Source organism: Schistocerca piceifrons, chromosome X (genome assembly GCF_021461385.2).
Source record: "Schistocerca piceifrons isolate TAMUIC-IGC-003096 chromosome X, iqSchPice1.1, whole genome shotgun sequence".
Lineage (NCBI taxonomy): Eukaryota > Metazoa > Arthropoda > Insecta > Orthoptera > Acrididae > Schistocerca > Schistocerca piceifrons.
This window is the reverse complement of record NC_060149.1, coordinates 311,855,589-311,876,304: the sequence shown is the minus strand read 5'-3', so window position 1 is coordinate 311,876,304 and position 20,716 is coordinate 311,855,589. Positions and strand designations below refer to the sequence as shown.

The following is a 20,716-nucleotide window of genomic DNA, read 5'->3' as shown; positions in this document are numbered from 1 at the left end:
TTTTCAGCTGTTAGTCTGTTGAGTTTAAAGGTATGGCCACATGATGCTTCATTCGTTGTGCACAATCAGAGAGACATGGGACAAAGAGCATGCAGGAAAATTAATGAGAACAACACATATATACATGGGTTTTCTCGTGTCCACACATTACCTTATTGTGCAAGCAGTCTGCTATGTATTCCCTTCATGCTTAGGATTTTGTGCTGCATTGTGATGAAAAGGCAACACAATAGAAAACGCAAAGGTGGCTGTGGGTAAAAAAGTATCTATATAATATGAGTAAAGAAATACAAAGTGACAACATTTTGTTTGCAAATTTCAGGAGGTGGTCACAGCAAGGTTTTAGATATTCGATTTTCTTCTTGGGGAAACTGCAGTGATAAGACTGGCAATAACTTTGTTTGCTGGTAACCGGTGAATTATATACTAGTTTGAACTAAGTATTTCACGTTTCAGAACTAAACATTTCAGTGATTATTCCTGAAATTGAGAAGTACTTAAGGACTGAGGATCTTAGTCATTATGAGGTGGTTAACTAACTTTCCATGTGTCATTTGTATTTTATTTTGTAACAAAGTTGTTTACACAACGTTAATCTTGAAAGATTATATTTAGATTAACAATCTCAGACTAGACAAATTCAGGAATGCCAGACACAAGAATCCACTAGAACTAAGGTTGTGTTTTCAAAGTTTGTATTTCTTGCATAAATCATTGTCCCTCATTTGAGTTTCTAGTTGTTTTTTGAGGAGCTACACTCACTGTCATTTCTGTTGTTCAGATGTCAGCCTCCCCAGCTGTTCTGTTAAGTCACTATATCAAGAATCATCATCTGCAGTTTTCATATACACTTTTCATAAAATAGTGGGCAGGTTTTTCTTTGTTTTCTTACTTTGAGACTTACAGTATCTATGCCTTTACAATAATATGATTGGAGAATTTTTATCTAGTACTTGTCGCTCAGGGCACCTCATCTCTTGACTTTTATTCAAATGAAATGTAGAAGTAGCATTCCACATAACTTTTCTTTGTCTATAATCTTCTATAAATATCAGCTTGTTTTCTTTGGAGTCAACATACATTAATTCCCACCAATCACAGGAAGCAATGTGCAACTACATATGGCCTCCATTTAGTGGAAATTACACATGCATAAAGGCAAGTGCGTAGTTGCGACATTGGAAATGTAAGCACGTGCACAAAGTTGAATAGAAGAAAGGCATCCTTTGGACGCACCTTAAAGGTTTTCTTCACAGAAAGTCTGTAATACTAGTCAGCAAATATCAGTTACTAGTCCACCATGCTGATGCTGTAAGATGCTGGATGTTGAGATGTAAATCATTTGGAACAGAGCAAATGTCTCTCTCAGATTTCTTACTTCAATTGCTGTTTCCTTTTGTGGCACCCTGTGCACCATGCATGCAATGACTAAGTAGCTTTTTCCCTTTTTGTGGCTTCCCCATGATTGTTCCATTTACTGTTAGCCCTTTAGTTTTATTTAGATGTCAGTAAAATTCAGACAACCTTAATCATTCTATAATGCTGACTTGTGCGGATGGTATTTGCATTGTTGCTGACATTGGTTTTATGGGCATAAGGTCATGGTCAGAAGTGTGACACTATACCTAATGTTTCGTCTTCCAGTGCTGGGGACATCATCAGATACCTTAACAACTCAGAAAGCAGTTACTCTCAAGCAAGCTGAACTGATTATATGTAACCATGCAACGGTCAGTTTGTGTTGTCATAAGACCACTGTGTAAGGTCACAGAGTTGTGCCTACCTAAGTCATGAAGCTTGCAAAAAGGAAATGTTTATATTGTTTGTTTTATTTAGCATTAAGCCCACAACTTGGCTTTTTTCCAATCCTGCTTCCTTTCTGTTAAATTTGTTTTTGTGCCTTTGAATTTTTGTGGCCCCTCTGTACATCTTAGCATAGTATTAATGGATCTTTTTAAAACCACAGTGTCTGAAAAACAAATTTGGTGGTTCCCTGATTCTAGTGCATGATCAGCTTTTGCTGATTAATCCATCTTGCCTGGGCAACAATTGCTCTTTCGTTCCCTAAGGCAAGTGTTAGTCACCCTTTTGTAGTTCCTATGTACACTTGACCACAAGTGCAACGGATTTTATGTTCTCCTGGTGTGGCAAGCAGCAAGCATAGATCCTCTGCAATTTTCCAAATATTTGCCTAACTTTCTTGTTAGATTAATCAATAATGTGTCCGTGCAGTGTTTTCTTAGTAGTTTGTGATGCAATCTGTGACAGTTCTTACAAATGCTTCTTTTTCATTAGGAGCTTTAGGCCATTTAGGATGTAGTGCTCTGTTTATCTCATTGTAAGAATAGCCATTTTTTCTGGAGGCAGTTCTCAAGTGATAAAGCTTGCCTCCAAGTGCTGTGGCTCACAGCTTCTTTTAGCCCAGTCTACAAATGTTTTAATAACTCATCTTTTCTGCTTAAGATGGTGATTAGAATTTCTGTGAAGTATATATCCATGTGACTGGGCTGTAGACTTTATGCTCTAAAGTTCCATAAGGTTTTCCAAGTACCTGTACATCCAAAAATGAAATTTGACCTTCTTTCTCTTTTTCCCTAGTGAGCTTTATATTAGAATCAATATTATTCAAAAAAATTAGAAATTGTAAGTATTCTTTTTCTCCATGAGGCTATGTAACTAAAGTGTCATCCACAGACCAAAACCAACATGAGGGTTTCTTCTTCCCCATCTGAAGGGCTCTCTTCAAATTTTTTCATATAAAAATTTTGCTGCAGCTCCACTGAATGGGTTCCCCGTAGCCATTCCGTAAGTTTGCTCACAAAATTTGTTGTCCCTTTGAAAGTAAGTTGTTGCAAATTTTTATATGGCACACAAGAGTAATTGTCACCTGGGCAAGACGAGTAAATGGGCGGTAGCAGATCGTTCACTGGAACCAGGGAACCACCAAATTAGGTTCTCTGACACTGTGTTTTTAGCATGAACTAATCATCACTACAGTGCGATGTATAGAGGGACCATAGAAATTCAAAAGCACAGAAACAACTTTAACAGAAAAGAAGTCATATTGAAAATAGACAAGATGTGGGCCCTAGTGATAAATAAAACAATCAGTGGCAACCCTTGGCCATTATAAGTTCCATAACTGAAGTTGACATGACTCTGCGATCTTAGGCAGTCATCAGATGATGTCACAAACTGACCATTGTGTGGATTCATATAAACAGTTAAGCTTACTGAACTTGTGTGGCACTGTAACAGCTTTTTGAGTTATTAAAGCCGCCACTGATGTTTTCAACTTTGGAAGACGTAACATTAGGCAGAGAACTATGCCTTGGACCATGGCCTTATTGCCCATAAAACAAATATCAGCAATAACCTTAATCCTGTCGGCAATCTGTCTGTATGCTCTTTGATATTGTTTCTTGTGTTTTGTTTGCTTGTGTAGTTTGTATTGCAGTGAAAACACTTCTTCCAATTGGATAGAAATCATACTGGTTCTGGCCAGCATACCAGACATTAAATTTTTCCTTGTACTAGAATATTTAAATGAAGCAGGAAAAAACTAGTCATAACAAGAAACGAACAAAATTATTTCAATTTTAGCATCACTTCACATGAGAACCTCCTTTCTTTAAAGTCATAGAAATTATATTTAACAGAAATGTACATAACTTCTTAAATAATTGAAATAGATGAGATACAGATAAAAAGTCACACTGAAAGTAAACAAATTCAGATAATCACTGACTTAGCAGAGAATCGTTTCACGTACTCATCTGAGTGATTTATGTGATAAGAATTGCTCATCGTATACAAAACACCATGATGATTGAACATTTATTTTGTGCGTTTCAAGCTACGACTTTGAAAGCAACTGTCTCAAACTAGTTTCGATTACCCACCATCAGCAGGTTTGATCAACCTCACCAGGACAGACACCTAGTCACTGTCCTTACGTCAGTTGTGAATTATTCAGCTAGTGCAGTAATTTGCTCTGCAAAATATCCTCCTTGGGCTACTCAAATAGGGCCTATCATCATTTAACTAATCTATACATTCTTTTCAGACCCTGTGACAAACTTTGGTCATTGTACCTACTTGGTATATACAGTTTGGAAGGTTAATATAAAACAGAGCAATTTGTGAACTCACATAATGTGACGACCCACATGCTGGCCCTGTTCAGTATTCTGGATTGGCAGAACCATCATTATACTCTGCAATAATTGATGGGCCCAGGTAAATGGTTACTACAACCAACATGGTACAGTGTTACAAAATTTACATTGTAACATACAGAGATAGCATGAACATACATTTCTCTGCACGAGTTATTTGAAATTCTTTCATGAATAGCTGTATTTTTTAAATATGCAGCTGGAAATCATATATATTCCTCTCACTCCTTGGCTAACACTAATTAATTTAGTTTCTCCTAAGCTATACATCTTACTTTGTCGCAGTCTCTCTGCTTAAGACTATGTGCCCGCTGCCTAGAACATTACCAACCATCATGTTGAACTGTCTTTGCCACCTTTAGTTGTGCCTTTCTTCTCTTATGTCTTCTTCTGATCTTTTTCTAAGCATCTTCCTGTTATTTTTCCATTGTTATTAAGTCATTTAACACTGAGTACAAGATTAACTTTTTGCATACTATACTATAATTATGATGGTTGTACATTTTTGTAATTTTTTTTTTTATTATTCCTGGAGGTTAGTCAACCAGAGTACTATTTTTCTTGTTTGCAGTATATCTTCAAGATGTGATAGATCAGTGTGAAGCAAATGGTAAAGGCTCCTGGAAGTCTTTAATTTTGTTAATACCAGTTCGTCTTGGTGCAGAAAAACTGAATTATATATATGCACCATGTCTTACTGCCATGCTGTCTTTGGATAATTGTATTGGAATAATTGGAGGCCGACCAAAACATTCCCTGTACTTCGTTGGATTCCAAGGTAAAGTTGTAGAGATCATTATAACAGATCAGGTTATTTTCATACATAAGTACATGTGTTGTTTTACAAGGCTTTTGATAACTAAATATTCTGCCATAGGTGGCTGTTAAAGATTGCATTGATTGTACAATTCTTATGTGAGCATTCTGTATATTTGACAAATATTTAAAGTTTGATTTTGCAGGAGTTACACATTTATAGTCATTAATTAATCTGTGCAAAAGATTTCTCAACCCAAAGAAATGTTGAACAAGTGGAAAAATGTATTTAACTACCTTAATGCAGGAGTTTGTTTATTAATGTATTTATATTAACAAATAACAAAATTAAACAGTAAAGTCACTATTAGCCTGCTTCATATGCTTTCCAGAATCAATTTGAAAGTGATCAGGGTATTTGACCATATATATTACAGGTCAGGCATATTTAAGTGTGGAGTCCAGAATGGGATTCTGTAGATTAGGGGAAATTCTAAGACCCTAATTGAAACTTGCACACAGTACTTAATTGAAAGAGCCAGTGTTGTAGCACAGAGTGATGGGAAGCTGACAAAATGAGGATAATGGTATTGCCATCTACTTTTTTATTTTTATCCTTTGTCTTCTGAAAAGCCTCACACATACTGCTCATTCAGTACCTGTATTTAACAAAATCAGTCCTCTCACATTGGAAATGCCATGATTGAGAAATCTGATATAAGCTCCACTACACTCTGACAAAACTTCTGCACAAGGCACCAAGTGCCCACGACAGTTTTCTTAAAAAAAATTTCATGCATTGTTGATTTGAAGCCACTTTAATGTAATCATAGTGGTTCAAAGTTGTTCATCAATTTATTCCTAAGAGTCTAGACCTCTAAGATCATCCGATGCACTGCTTTTACTCTAGGGGATCGTTATGAACAACACTCATTGCCGGCTGGCTGCAGTGTTTTCACTGCTGAGCTGGTCGCCATCTCTCCCACCCTAGAGTATATCCGCTTCTGCTCAGGAGTGACTCCCTGAGCAGTTTACGAGCTGTCGACCAGTGTTTCCCTCGCTATCGTCTGGTGATGGCTGTCCAGGAGTCCCTCCATACTCTTGCCCGTTGTGGCCACTCTGTGGTCTTTGTGTGGATCCCGGGTCATGTTGGCATCCACGGAAATGAACCTGTTGACGCACTGGCCAAACAGGCTGTCGGTGCACCAGCCTTGGAGATTGGTCTTTTGGAGAGTGACCTCAGGTCAGTTTTGCGGCAGAAGGTACTTCGCACCTGGGGTGAAGAATGGCGCACCCTTCCTTCACCCAACAAACTTCAGGCCATCAAGGGGGCTACCGGTACGTGGCGCTCCTCCTTGCGGGTCTCACACAAGGACTCTGTTGTCCTCTGCTGGCTGAGCATTGGCCACACCTGGATAACACACAGCTATTTATTGCGCCACAAGGACCCACCTTTATGTCACTGCGGATCAGCTTTGATGGTGGTTCACATCTTGTTGGACTGCCCGCTTTTAACTCCGCTCAGGCAGACGTTTGCGCTGCCTGATATGCTTCCTGCACTTTTATCAGATGACGTCAGATTTAGTTATGAGTTTGATTCGTGCAGTGGGTTTTTATCACTTGATCTAAGTGTGTGTTCTTTTTTTGTGTTGAGTCTGACCTTTGGGCTACGATTTTAGACTGGGGTTTTCAGTGTGTTTCTTGGTGGTTGGCTTTTCATTTTTTGTTTCTATGGTCAGACAACCACTGTCACACTTGGTGTGATTTTAATTCCTTTTTTCTGGTCTCTGTCTGTGTCTTTCCTGTCCTATGTTGTCTCTCGTCATCTCCATTGCTTGTTCTTATTCTTTGTGGGTGTTTCAAGTTCGTGGAAAAAGGGACCGATGGCCCTAGTAGTCTGGTCCCTTCAACCCCACAAGCCAACCATGCACTGCATTTGTCTCCTGGAATGACTTCAAGGGAAGCTGACTGGCAAGTGTGACCATCACACTTCTGAGCTATGAGAAATCACTTTTCACCAAACAGTACAAATCCCACAAGATAAGATAAGATAAAACAAAAGAAAAATAAACCATGCAACCCTAAAGTGCCACAAATTCTTCTCTAGAGACAGACCAGGAAAGTCAAATGTCCCAAGTCACCAAATCCCTACCATCTTTACTGGAGGAGAAATGCATTCTAACAAAACAAAACTGCTAAAAGCAGAGCTTACAGAAGATAGTAGCCTGTCTGTGCAAATGAACACCTTACAGTAGTGATTACTCACGGCTACATACAACCTCCCCCCTCCCCCCCCCCTTCCCCTCCCCCTCCCCCTCCCCCTGCCCCGAGGGGGCTCAGATCCCTTTTGTATGTGTTTCGTCAACACTGGGCTCTCAACACTTGCAGGACACCTTCCTTTTCCATACTCCAAGTCCATTTTTCTGCTATTCCTTTTTCTCCTTTGCTTTTCCACTGTATGGTCTCTCTGGCGCCAGCTTTGCTTCGACTTGGTTTAGGATTTCGTAGGATATTGGGCACTCTTTTTCCCCCTCTCTCCTCCCCTCATCTCCCTCCCCCTCCCTTCACCTGAAGTTAAACAATGCTCCATCCAGTGAGTCGGAATTTCCCAGTGACTTAGCCGTTTGCCCAAACACAGGTCCACGGCCAGGCCACATCCACAGTCAGTTGCTCAAACACCTATCAGTGAATTGCCAGTATCACATCATTGCCATTTTCAACTGTATCTGGAGCGAGGATGAGTTCCATCTCAATGACAATGAAGTGTGACACTCCTGGCATTGAAATTTGGTAAACACCCCTTGACATAGGCAGCTGTCGCCCAGTTAGTCTCATTAATGTTCTCTGCAAGTTGCTTGAATGTATGGTAAGTCAATGGCTGTGTTGGTACCTAGAGTCGGCTATCCGGTCAGCTTTTGCCTGACATCAACACCTAATAGCTGTCATCTTTGACTTGCGAAAGGTATTGACACCACATGGCATCTCATTACCCTATATGACCTTGGCCTGCTCCACATTTTTTACCCGAACTTCTTGTCACACCATACTTTCCGTATCAAAGTTGGTACTTTCTGCAATACACCCAATATACAAGAGAATGGGACCCAGCTGGGCTCTGTATTGAGTGTGTCTCTTATTCTAGTGGCTATCAATGGTCAAGCTGCAGTTGTGGGGTTTACAGTGTCACCCTCCCAGTATGCCGATGATTTTTGCATTTACTATTGCTCCTCCTCTTTGGGTGTCACTGAATGGTGACTGCCGTACAAAAGGCACGGTCATGAGCTCTCACCCATGACTTTCAGTTTTTAGCTGCCAAGACACGCCATGCTCTTCTGTCGGCATGGTACTGTCCATTCACAATCGGAACTCTACCTTGAGAACCAATTGCCCATTGGGGTGGAGTCTATTTCTTTCTACGACTGGTCTATGATGCCCAGTTGATGTGGCTTTCCCAGCTTAAGTAAATGTGCTTATTACATCTTTATACTCTTTGCTCCCGTAGTAACACTAGCTGGGGCACAAACTGCTCTACATTTTTGCAGCTCTAGAAAACTGTGATTTTGCCCTGTCTTTATTATGGAAGTCTGGCAAAGGGCTCAGCATCACCTTCAGCATTGCAGGTGCTGGACCTAATCCACCACTGTGGGGTCAGACTTGTGACAGGAGTCTTTTGGACCAGCTTATATGCAGAGAATGGGGTCCCTTCACTACAGATCAAATGCCAACAACTTTTATATTTATTTATGTATCTATTTACACCTCTAGTTCTGTAGGACCAAATTGAGGAGCAAATCTCCAAAGTCATGCAATTACAAATTACAACATAAAAGAAATAACACACAAAATTGAAATGTTCGTGAACCCAAAAATAATTTGAGCCATAAGTTTAAGTAAACGCAGTCAACAATATACAACAATAATCAGCTTAATTTTTCAAGGAACTCTTCAAGAGAATAGAAGCAGTGACCCATGAGAAAGCTCTTCAGTTCTGATTTGAAAGTGCGTGGATTACTGCTAAGATTTTTAAATCCTTGTGGTAGCTTATTGAAAATGGATGCAGCAGTATACTGCACACCTTTCTGCATGAGAGTTAAGGAAGTGCGATCCAAATGCAGATTGGAATTCTGCTGAGTATTGACTGGGTGAAAGCTGCTGATTCTTGGGAATAAGCTAATATTGTTAACAAGAAAAAACAGTAAAGAATATATATATATTGAGAAGCTAATGTCAAAATATCCGGACTAGTGAACAGGTGTTGACAAGAGGTTCACGAACTTGCGCCACTTATTGCCCAAACTGCCTGTTCCTGAGACAAAAATATCCTTTTAGAATGGGAAGAATTGCCCCAAAATACAATACCATATGACAAGTGAATGAAACTAAGCAAACGATCACTTACTTCAGATGCCATTCTAATAGTAAAAATGGCAGCATTAAGTCTTTGAACAAGATCCTGGATGTGGGCTTTCCATGACAGTTTACTATCTATCTTAACACCTAGAAATTTGAACTGTTCAATTTCACTGCACATACACCTATTCTGTGACATTAAAATGTCGGGTTTTGTTGAATTGTGTGTTAGAAACTGTAAAAAGAGAGTCTTACTGTGATTTAGTGTTAGTTTATTTTCTACAAGCCATGAACTTATGTCATGAACTGCACTATTAGAAACTGTGCCAATGTTGCATACATCATCATTTACTACCAAGCTAGTGTCATCAGAAACATAAATATTTTGGAATTACCTATAATACTAGAGGGCATATCATGTATATAAATAAAATCCTTGGGGCACCCCCCATTTGACTGTACCCCACTCAGACCCCACATCACAGCCATTCTCAGCACTGTGAATAATGACCTTTTGCTGTCTGTAATTAAAGTAAGAGGTGAACCAATTGTGAGCTACTTCCCGTATTCCATAATGGTCCAACTTCTGGAGCAATATTTCATTATCAACACAAACAAACACCTTAGCTAGATCAGAAAATATCACCAGCATTTGAAACCTTTTGTTTTAATCCATCCAGTACCTCACAGAGAAAATAGAATATAGCATTTTCAGTTGTTAAACAACTTCTAAAGCCGAACTGTACATTTGACAGTAAATTATGTGATATAAAATGATCAGTTATCCTTACATACACAGCCTTTTCAGTAACATCAGCAAACACTGATGACATATCCCTTTCTCCCTTTCTATAAAGCAGCTTTACTACCGAGTACTTTAATTGTTCAGGAAACTGACCAGTCTTAAAGGAAAAATTACAAATATGGGTAAGTACAGGGCTAACATGTGCAGCATAGTACTTTAATATTCTGCTAGGCACTACATAATATCCATGAGAGTCCTTAGTCTTCAGTGATTTAATTATTGACTCAATCTCCCCCTTGTTAGTATCACAGAGGAGTATTTCAGACATCAATCTCCGAAAGGCATTTGCCAACAGTTATATGAATCCCTGTAGAAACTTGTTGTGACTCGCCGATCTTTCAAAGTGCCACCGCGCAGTTACGCGCGTCCTCTACATGCAACGCTGTCTGCCAGCCATGCAGCAGCTGCGCCACCTAAGCGGCCAGCCAGCCAGCCAGCGGCCGCTAGACTTGGACTCAGTTATGATTTGACTGTTTAAGTGTACACACGTCTTACTCTGTTTACTTGATCTGTGACTTTCATGTATTGCGTCTTCCTTGAAGTATATTTGTTCAATTTGAAGTTATTACAAAACTAAGTTTTTATTTAATTCACCAGCAATGCTCGGAAAATGATTGTTAAATACTGTACATATATCTGACTTATCAGTAACAGAATATTTTTACTACAAACTGAACACATGGTTTTAATTTTATTCTGTGAATTAGCTTTTTTATTTACGTACCACATATTCTTTGCCTTCCAAATAACATTTTAAACACCTTACAATACTGTTTTTTAATGGGCTACTGTAGCTTGATTGTGGCTACTTCTAACATTTTGATATAATTCCCACTTTGTTCTACATGATATCCTTATCCCACTAGTCAGCCATCCGAGCTGCCTACTACTGCTAGTACCCCGGTTAGAACATTCTAATGGAAAGCAACTATCAAAGTGTGTGAGAACTGTGTTAAGGAAAGCATTATATTTATCATCTTGTGTTATTGGCACCATAAACAACGTGCCACTCTTGTTCCTTAACAAGGTTTAAAAAACTCTCTGTTGCTGTTGGGTTGTCTGTCCTACGTAGTTTGTAATTATTTGTGACATTTGTTTGAGTACAAAAGCCTTTTAGTCTTAAAATTTATGCATCATGGTCTGAAAGGCCATTCACCCTTTTAGTAACATCATGCCCATCTAATAATGAAGAATGGATAAAAATATTCTCTATGGCTGTGCTATTGTTCCCCTGCATCTTAGTTTGAAAAAACACAATCTGTGTCAGATCGTATAAGTTTAGGAGATCTACCAATATCCTTTTCCTTGCACACTCATGTACAAATTAATGTTGGAGTCACCACATACAACTAATTTTTGGTACTTCCTGTAAAGTGAACCAAGAACACTCTTTAGCTTGAGCAGAAATGCTCTGAAGTCAGAGTTAGGGGATCTACAAACAACAATTAGTAGTTTAGTTTCACTAAATTCAACTGCCCCTGCACAAAAGTCAATAGTCATAGATTTTATGTTTTACCCGAGAAGGTTGTTTCTACTCCTCTGTGTGAGGTTTGGCACATTGGTTTCTATTGTCTCTTGAAAGTTTGTAAGTGTGCCCCATCACCTGAATATTCTGTTACTGTGAACCAGCTTCTGTCTTATGGAGCCATGATAGGCAGCAAAGAGTCTGTCACATCTGAAGCTGTTGTTTGGCAGCAAACTGTTTTTGTCATAGACAGTGACTTCAAAACAGTTCCACACCAGGTGCCGGTCTTTCAATTTGATGCCACTTTGACGACCTGCAGTCGATGAGGGATGAGAGGAGGAGGAGGAGGAGGAGGAGGAGGAGGAGGAGGAGGAGGAGGAGGAGGAGGATGATGATGATGATGATGATGACAGCACAACACCCAGTCCCTGGGTGGAGAAAATTCCCCAACCCAGCCGGGAATCGAACCCGGGCCCAGAGGATTGACAATCCATCACGCTGACCATTCATCTACTGGGGTCAGACACCTGAAGATATGATTTGAAATCTCGAAACCGGTTATGTTCCTGTAAAAGTTCATATACAGCTGAAAGTGGTTTATTTCAGAAACATGAGTTACTTCAGCTGTGTTTGCCCTCAATAGAAAACTATTTGTTTTGATAAACATCCGTCATCAAGGACAGTGCAGTGGTTTCTTTTATTTGAGACATCTTCGAGCCACTCACATATCTGAGTACTCATTACTTACATTCAGACCTTCGTTATCAGTCTGCAGTGGTGTACAGTGTCAGATGCTTTCTGGAAATGTAGGAATGTGGTTTGCAGGATATCGTGTGAGAAAAAGGCAAGGTCAGTTTCGTACAAATGATGGATTCTAAAGCTGTGCAGATTTTTGGACAAAACATCTTCTGTCTTGAGGAAATTTAATAAATTGAAACTTCGAATGTGTTCAAGAATTCTGCAGCAAACCAGTGTTAAAGATATTGGTCTGTAATTGTGCAGGTCTATTCTTTTACCTTTCTTACATGTAGGAGTCACCTGCTGAACAAAATATTCACAGTAAATGCAAGCTAAGTACTCAGCCAATGTTGAAGAGTGGTCTGTGTAAAATAAAATGGGATTCCATCTGGACCTGATGAATTATGTATTCAGCTATCCCAGTTGCTTCTCAGTGCCAGGGAGTGAAATGTAACCCTTGTGTGGCTGTGAAAAGCAAATCTTGTAACGCTTTTGTGTGGTTAATTCCATAAGGGTATCTGTGCAATGGTTAATCGATGGTATGTTTGTATTATCCTCCCACATGAATGATTTTTAAAATTAAAAATTTAAAACTTCAGCTCTCCTTTTTCTGTCTGTTATTGTCACATCAGACGATTTGACAGAATAGAAACCTTCAACCCACATAATGATTTTATCTAACAACATAATTTTCTTGTGTTCTCAGCAAGCTCTTTCCTAACAAATGATGGCATAAGTTTTATATTTCATGCATCATTCTCTTTGTAGGTGCACGAATTCCTAGTACCTTTTGCCTGCCGCCATTTCTGTGTTCTTTTTTGAACCGAGAGTGCAGCACTCTCTGTTTCCTCAACATTTTCTGAATTTTGTTATTAAACTACCCTTAATACACAGACTCAGCATATATTGATCGAAGTTATGATTTACAGTTAGTTTAAGCTCTGTCTCCAGTTCTTTTTTGTCCATCATGTTGAAAGTAAATTATCTCCATTCATTATCTAAGTTGGATGCCAGCAACTGCTTATCTACTCTTTCCAGCATAAAAACTCCATATCTTTATTGGTGTCTGTATTTACTTAAGTAATCTTCATTGCTATAGCATGATCACCAATCCTTGTCTCTAACTGAAACTGTCAGTAAGGTTAGGCCTTTTTGTAGCTGCAAGGTGTAAAATATTTCTGTTGTGTGTGGGTTTTCAAAGTAACTACTCCAGACAGTTCTTGGAAAATGTGTTCAGAACTACTTCACAAGAATATCTGTCCTTACCACCTTCATTGAATCTGTAGACGTCCTAGTCAATACAAGATAGATGGTTGAAGTCATCCGCAACAAAAATTGCATGACAGAAGTATTTACACAGTAATGAGTGCAGACTTTCTGTGGATAATTCTGCAACTGTTACTATATAATCATGTGGTCTGTAAAAACACGAGATGATTAACTTGAGTTTTCCTGGACTGGTTAGTCATAAGCAGATAAATTCATAGTTATGTTGTTTCAACCTTGAAACACAATAGTTTTGTCAGTTGCATGAATACTCTCCCTCATACAGTGTCTAACTTGTCTTTCCGATATACACGCCATGCCTCATTAAATATTTCAGAGCTTTTCTACTCCGTGTTTCATCCAGCTCGCTGTTCTGAATATAATTTGGGTGCAACTACTTTCCTGGATGGTGGTAAATTCGAGGACTTCATTAACAAATGTTTAGACAAGTTTTCTATTAAAACTTGGCATTCGAAGTCATATGCGGTCTGATGTAACTCGTGTGTTGACTGATGAGCATTCATTGGAGGACCTCAAGCTATTATCACCTATCCTAAAAAAGCTGTGTGCACTCCACAAGTACTCTGCTACCTGAGTAGCTGCTTCTACTGTGTATTGCACGCCTGAACTATGAAAGGGAGCCCTACAATTCTCCAGCCGTAATGCAAGCCCAGAAATCAGCAGCTAGGGCTGTGGAGCCTGTGGCAAGAACCCTCCAGATGGCTCCAAATCAAAGGCAGTTACCTTCTTTCAGGGGTGTGCACTTTTGGTTTTCCTCATACATATTTCATTGTAGTGAGTATTTTTCCTACCTCAGTTTCCACTGCTGTTGCCCATTATGACTTGACAGTGAGTTATGAAGCCAAAGATCAAATATAAAGTAGCAAGATTCTGCATGCAAGTAAGATATGTAATTATTTGTGTGGATTTGCAAATGACAAATTCAATTTCTATTGGTCTAAGACCACAGCAAGGCAGTATGGTATTGCTTCTGTTCCCTCTTGTAACACAATATTATTTTAATTAATTTACTACCTCTCCTCCCAATGTAACATATCTCCCAAAAATGACTAATCCTATGATGGGAAAACTGTCAGCTAATTTGATATAGAAAATCCATTTCCTTCCATATAAGTAGGAGTGAAAACCTAGATTTACGAATGTTTCATGTTGTATATTATTTTTAAATGTATACAATAAATTACTGATATTTCATACACTTGTGGATCATAGTTAATGGTATACCTTTCATTTCTAATTGATCTTAACCAAATTCTGTAGTTTCATTAAATTGCTTCATGCTACTGCTTCAACAACATTGAGAGATACTCCCACTCAACTGACACAATATACTGTTTTGTGGCCTAATTGAAGATGATGCATTAAACTCTAACCTTTTTATTGTGTCTAGTGCTGCTGCAGTGTAAAATGTTTTCACCCTCTTTTTTAACATATTGTATTAGACTCGTTAGAAGCTGACACCTGTGATAAAACATGTCCACACTGCCCCCTGCAGTTTCTTTACCAGTCAGAACTGTCTTCTTGAAATTACTTGTATTATAATATTCCTTGGCCCTATACAACTTACTTTCCATTATGTTACACTCTGAATTGGAAAAAGTAGTCAAGTTTTTCTGAGTTTTAATGATCTGCAACTTTTATTAAAATTAGAGATACTTTCTCTTATTATAATAACAGTAATAGTAATGTTGTATTTTGATCTTTCTAGATGACAAATTGATTCATCTAGATCCACACTATTGTCAAGAAATGGTTGATGTATGGAAAGCTGAGTTTCCTCTCTCTAGTTTTCACTGTAGGTCACCAAGGAAACTGAATCTCTCCAAAATGGATCCATCATGTTGCATAGGATTTTACTGCCAAACTAAAGATGACCTTGAAAAGTTTGTTCAGAATGTGCAAACGGTGAGGTCAATATAGTTTACATATTATTTTCTAAGTAGCATAATGGGCAGTCAAATGGAAACAAGACAGATGGAAAAAGTAAGGAAACTTTTCATTATTTCAGAAGTAATTGCTGTAACCTGTGTTACACTTATTTAACTATTTGACAAGATAGTCTGTGCCTTCATGGAAAAATGTTTGCAGTTACCTAAGGAACCATGATTTTACCCAGGTGTGCACCTCTTTGTCCAAAGCAAATTGACAGTCATGAATGACTTCAGGACTCCAAAAATATGGAAATCATGTTGGAAGAGATCGGAACTGTATGAAAGATATGCAAGGGCTTCTCAATGAAACTTTTGCAGCAATAATCAAAACAACTTTGGCAACATCTGCCCTTTGATTTGCTTCAGACAAAGAGGTGCCCATTTGGCTACAATCATGGTTTTGTAGGAAACAAAAAAAAATTCCATTAAGGTACTGTCGATTCTCTCAGTGGGATAATTGTATTAACAGTTGTGGTAATAACTTTTGAAATAATAAACAGTTTACTTACTTTTTTCCCGTCTGTCTCATTTTCATTCGACTCTTTTATAATTTTTTTTAGCCAAAGAAATTGTTGCAGTTTTGTTCTTTATTATATAAAAGTTTAGTTAGTTATTTTATTGCTTTTATCAGTTTACACAATTTAAAGATGAAATTCAATCTCAGCACAGTTGAATGTTAGCAGTAACTGTTTTTGTGACGATGTGGCAGGTCTAACAAGAAAAGAAATGAGTTGAAAACAAAGATCTGAATTTTCACAACAAAATGTTGTACTGATATCTTCCCAAGCAATTTCGATATTTTTGGTGCCCTGAAAACATTTATAACTGTCAATTTGCTTCAGGCAAAGAGGTGCATGCCTGAGTACAATCATGGTTCTGTAGCCAACTTCCTCACTACACTGTTTCACTCAGTAATATTTGATAGAGTTTTAATGAACATTAGTGAGGAACATGCCATGTGTGAGGCTTTTGGTCTGATGGTAAGGTAGTGGTTCAATACTCCTAAGCTTAAATCAGCATCGAGCACAGTTCATTCTGCAATTGACAGTTTACCCTGAAATTAGTTAGTTAATCACGCTGTCTCAGTGAGTTATCTTTCATAGTGAGATGTGTACCGCTTGGTTCGCTGGTGTGAGTAGTCTTGTAACACTCTGCTATGGCACTGTTACAGAGGCAAAAGAAGCCCCTAAAGCCCTCTCCACAACCAATAAGAACACAATCTAACTCTACAACTTGTAAATTTAATTGTAGGTACCAAATGAGCAATAGACGATATTAAGACCACCTACAAACCCATGTATTTGTATTAAAATACCGCATGAGAAACTATGATTCATCACTGCACACACATTGCCCATGGTTTCACAGTTCTATAACATCTCTTCAAATACCACACAAAACAGAATGTAACCTTTATCAATACCTTGTGCAGCCAATTTAAAGCTACATTTTTATGTAAATTTAATTTACATCACCTGCACCAAATACTTGAAATAACTGCTCATATAGTGGGAAATTCTTTTGAGAGCATGGCAGTGTGAGATTGCCAATTTGTCTGGATGATGTACTGAGCACTCAACAATTGATACAGGTCAGACTGTGGGTCAGCTTGGGTTCTCCACCTTGTTTCCACTCCATTATGAAATAAAGAACAGTTTATATAGGCATATTCAAGGTAACTGACATAGCCACTCACATGAGATACTCAAACTGACTGCCGTGGTGGAAGCTTATGTTAGGATAAAGTGGCAAGTTTTTGTATCTCGCACTCTTGTGAATGCATGTGAAAACAATTTTTCCCATGCAATGACTGATATGGAATATTGACAGCATTCATGTCTGATAGAAGTAAAGTTTATAGAAACATGTAGTGTGTGTGTTGGAGAAGTGGTTTGTAAGAGATGCAGCTAAGGTGAAAATTCAGTGATAGTCTTGTAATAGATAGTTAAATTCCAGAACAAATAATATTGCAGAGAAAGGAGTTAGCTGCTTTGTTGGAAAAAGAAAAAAGTTATCTATAGAAATCAAAATTCAAGTTATTGTCAGACACGAAAGATGAGTGGATAAATATGTAAACATAAAGCGAAACAAAGTTTCCATTGTGTATCTCCTTTTGGATTCAGCTGTCATACCCATTTACTAGCTCATGTTTGAGCAATTTTCATTTCTGAAATGTGTTTTTACCTTACTGTTAGTGATTGGCCATTTTTTTCTGTTGTTCAATATAAGCCTGATGAATATCTGAAAATAAAATGTTTCAATGTACGTTCAGCTTCAAAAGTCTATTACTTTTTTTTTTTTTTTTTTTTTTGTTCACAGTGCTTAATTCCTCCTCATGAAAAGGCTGAATACCCCATGTTTATATTCTGCAGTGGAAGAAGTAGAGACGTCATGTCAGCTCCAAAATTTTGCATCCCAGATGACAGCATTAGACTTGCAGATTCTGTACATGACAGTGAAGATGATTTTGAAAGTGAAGAGTTCGAAGTTGTGTGATATTTCACTGGTGTACTATTTATATGTGATTGTATTTATTTAATCTACCATTGTAAGTTTGCTAAAATTATCAACTGTGCTGCAAGCTCGCTGAATTGATATAAATCCCATCATTTTTTATGGTTCACATTATGTGGTAATACCGTAATGGATAAGAAAAAGTGATAAAATTATCTGTAATGCTCAGCTTCCAAGTTACTAAATGTGTTACTTACTGTCTAATCTATAAGACTGCAGTTTAAAAGCAAATGTCTTTGCTTAGATAAAGTATGTTTTATTTTGTGACAATTGGAAGTTGATACATTGTTGTAAAAAGTTGATTGTGTAGGCTGTTACATAGATATAACTTAACAACTTAATACAGTGACCTGTTCATTTCATGTGATTGTTGTGGATACTTAGAAAGATAAGTGTGATATATGTACTTACTTTTGTGCTAGTATTTGAATCCATATGATGTGATCTTTTGTGTTATAACTGTTATTTTTAAACTTACTATTTGTAACTACAGAGAATCTGAAGGCATATATTTTAATATTTTAGTCTCTCTCTCTCTCTCTCTCTCTCTCTCTCTCTCTCTCTGTCTGTCTCCTAAGACAAAAATGCAAGTTAATTTATTTGTAATTTATCAGTATTACATTTTTTGAATGAAGTAAAGCTTATAATCTATTTATCTCTTTTATTTGTTGTATATATTTTTAATACCAGCAACATTTGTATTACATATCTCTGTTACAGCGAAACCCCGCTTTTACACTTTTCAAGGGACTTCAAAAAAATGCTGTGAAACAAGGGGAAATTTAAAATGTGCGAAATAATGTTTTAAGCTGTAAAAGTTACGTATAGGATACCCCCGTGGCACTTTATGTATGATATATGTACATAACAGGCATCAAAAGACTTGTCAGGGACTTTATCATCTAATAAAGGTTTATTATCTAATAAAAACCGCTGATGTAACTGGAATTGATAACTGTCTGGGAAGTGGAAATGTTTGACTTAATTTCAAATGCCATTATCGATGTTTTTGGAAAGCCTGCAGCTGTCATTCATTATTTAAATAATGAAATACTGCACTAGTTACGTATTTTTTTCATGTTTAATGACGCGTTTCGAGAATTTTTAATTTCAAACTTCATAATCGATGTTTTTGGAAAGCCAGCAGCTGTCATTCATTATTTAAGTAATGAAATACTGCACTAGTTACGTATTTTTTCATGCTTAGCACGATACATTTTGAGAAATTTTTTCTTGTTGTCAAGTGCAAATATGTAAATAAGTATTTTGTATGGTGTTTGAATATGTGTTATTCTGCGTCTCTTGCACTGTACTCATCTTTTTGAGGTTATCAAGTACTGTGCCTCATCAGTTATGTAGACACACACACACACACACACACACACACACACACGTGCGCAAACTATCACTCACATTGTTTGTTTGTGTAACATTACAAAAAATACATACGTAAATACTGCACATTACAAAGAGAACCTCGAAACACGTTTTGCTCAGCATGAATCCAATATGTAACCGACGCTGTGTTTACACTAAAAACATTTGAGCAACACAAAGTGAATGACGGTGTCAACTAGTGCTTCACGTGGCCACACGCTAAATATAGTTTGACAAAGGTGCCACAATGATCACAACAATCACAAAACTGCATTTGCGCAGTAGAGATATCTTCATTTGAACGAACCTTGTTACTCCCATCAGTCACCATGCCAAGTAAAGCTTGGCAGCGGCAGGAGATACAGCATGAATTGTTACAACTTTTACTCGTTTACTCATTCAAATCCACTGAATAGAGTGCACTGGTGTCAAGAAACATAACCACTTAATATTTGTAAACACTTGTGGACGGCCAAAATTATGCCAGCATCATATTTTCTCCTCAAAACATTTTTTCATAATTCGTAAATCACAGGAAAATTATAAATATGTTGACGCAAAATGAGGTGCAAATTAACATTGTGGGCATAGGAAATTTGACGGGACTGATAAAAAATGTTGTAAACGGCAAGAAAATGTTAATTCCGGGAATGTAAAAGCGGAGTTATACTGTAGTTGATTACAATGTACATGAAATGTGCTGTTTCCTGTGTAACATTTTGTTAGTGTGTATTCTACATAACACATATCTCCTATGCCAAAGGTGCCCATAGTTAAGTCTTTGCAGATGCTATGTGTGTATTAAAAAAGACTCCTTCTTATTGCAGCACGACTGCCACTCAGGAATGTAACGGGACATATTATCAATAAGTATATGCTAAATTCTGATACTTTTATGAGAGAAATGTGAATATTTTTTGACCACCTTACACAATTAACAGCTGATTCACTATCACAGGGATTAATATCAAGCAAACAATCAGAATATTACAGCGATAATTTGATATCAATATAACATCTTATAATGGAGTCATCAACCCAAAGATTGCTACCAAGCAAGTTCATGGAGGGGTGAGACACTGGACTCATATTCAGGGGGACAGCAGTTAGTTCCCATCCAAATTTAGATTTTCCTTCATTTTCTGAAATCAGTGTAAGGCAAATTCTGGATGGTTCCTTCAGAAGGGCACAGCCAATTTCCTTCCCCATCCGAGCTTTTGTTCTAACTCTAATGACCGTGTTGCCAACAGAATGATAAACTTTACTCGTCCTTTGTCTAAGTTGTTTTGGCATGTATAAGTTAATTCATGTCATT

At 37.7% G+C, this 20,716-nt stretch overlaps 1 protein-coding gene across 2 annotated transcripts in view; it reads left to right on the top strand.

The window, feature by feature from the left end:
• The window catches only part of LOC124721599 (cysteine protease ATG4C), a 77,414-nt gene extending 58,511 nt beyond the window's left edge, over positions 1-18,903 (top strand). Inside the window, exons 6-8 of one of the 2 annotated variants that reach the window (XM_047246652.1) lie at positions 4,750-4,956; positions 15,288-15,484; positions 17,830-18,903. In XM_047246652.1, the coding sequence (XP_047102608.1) occupies positions 4,750-4,956; positions 15,288-15,484; positions 17,830-18,006 (581 nt within the window). In that variant the 3' untranslated portion in view covers positions 18,007-18,903. The remainder of the gene's footprint in view (positions 1-4,749; positions 4,957-15,287; positions 15,485-17,829) is intronic. The other variant, XM_047246651.1, reaches the window with a different exon arrangement.
• Positions 18,904-20,716: the final 1,813 nt, after the last annotated feature.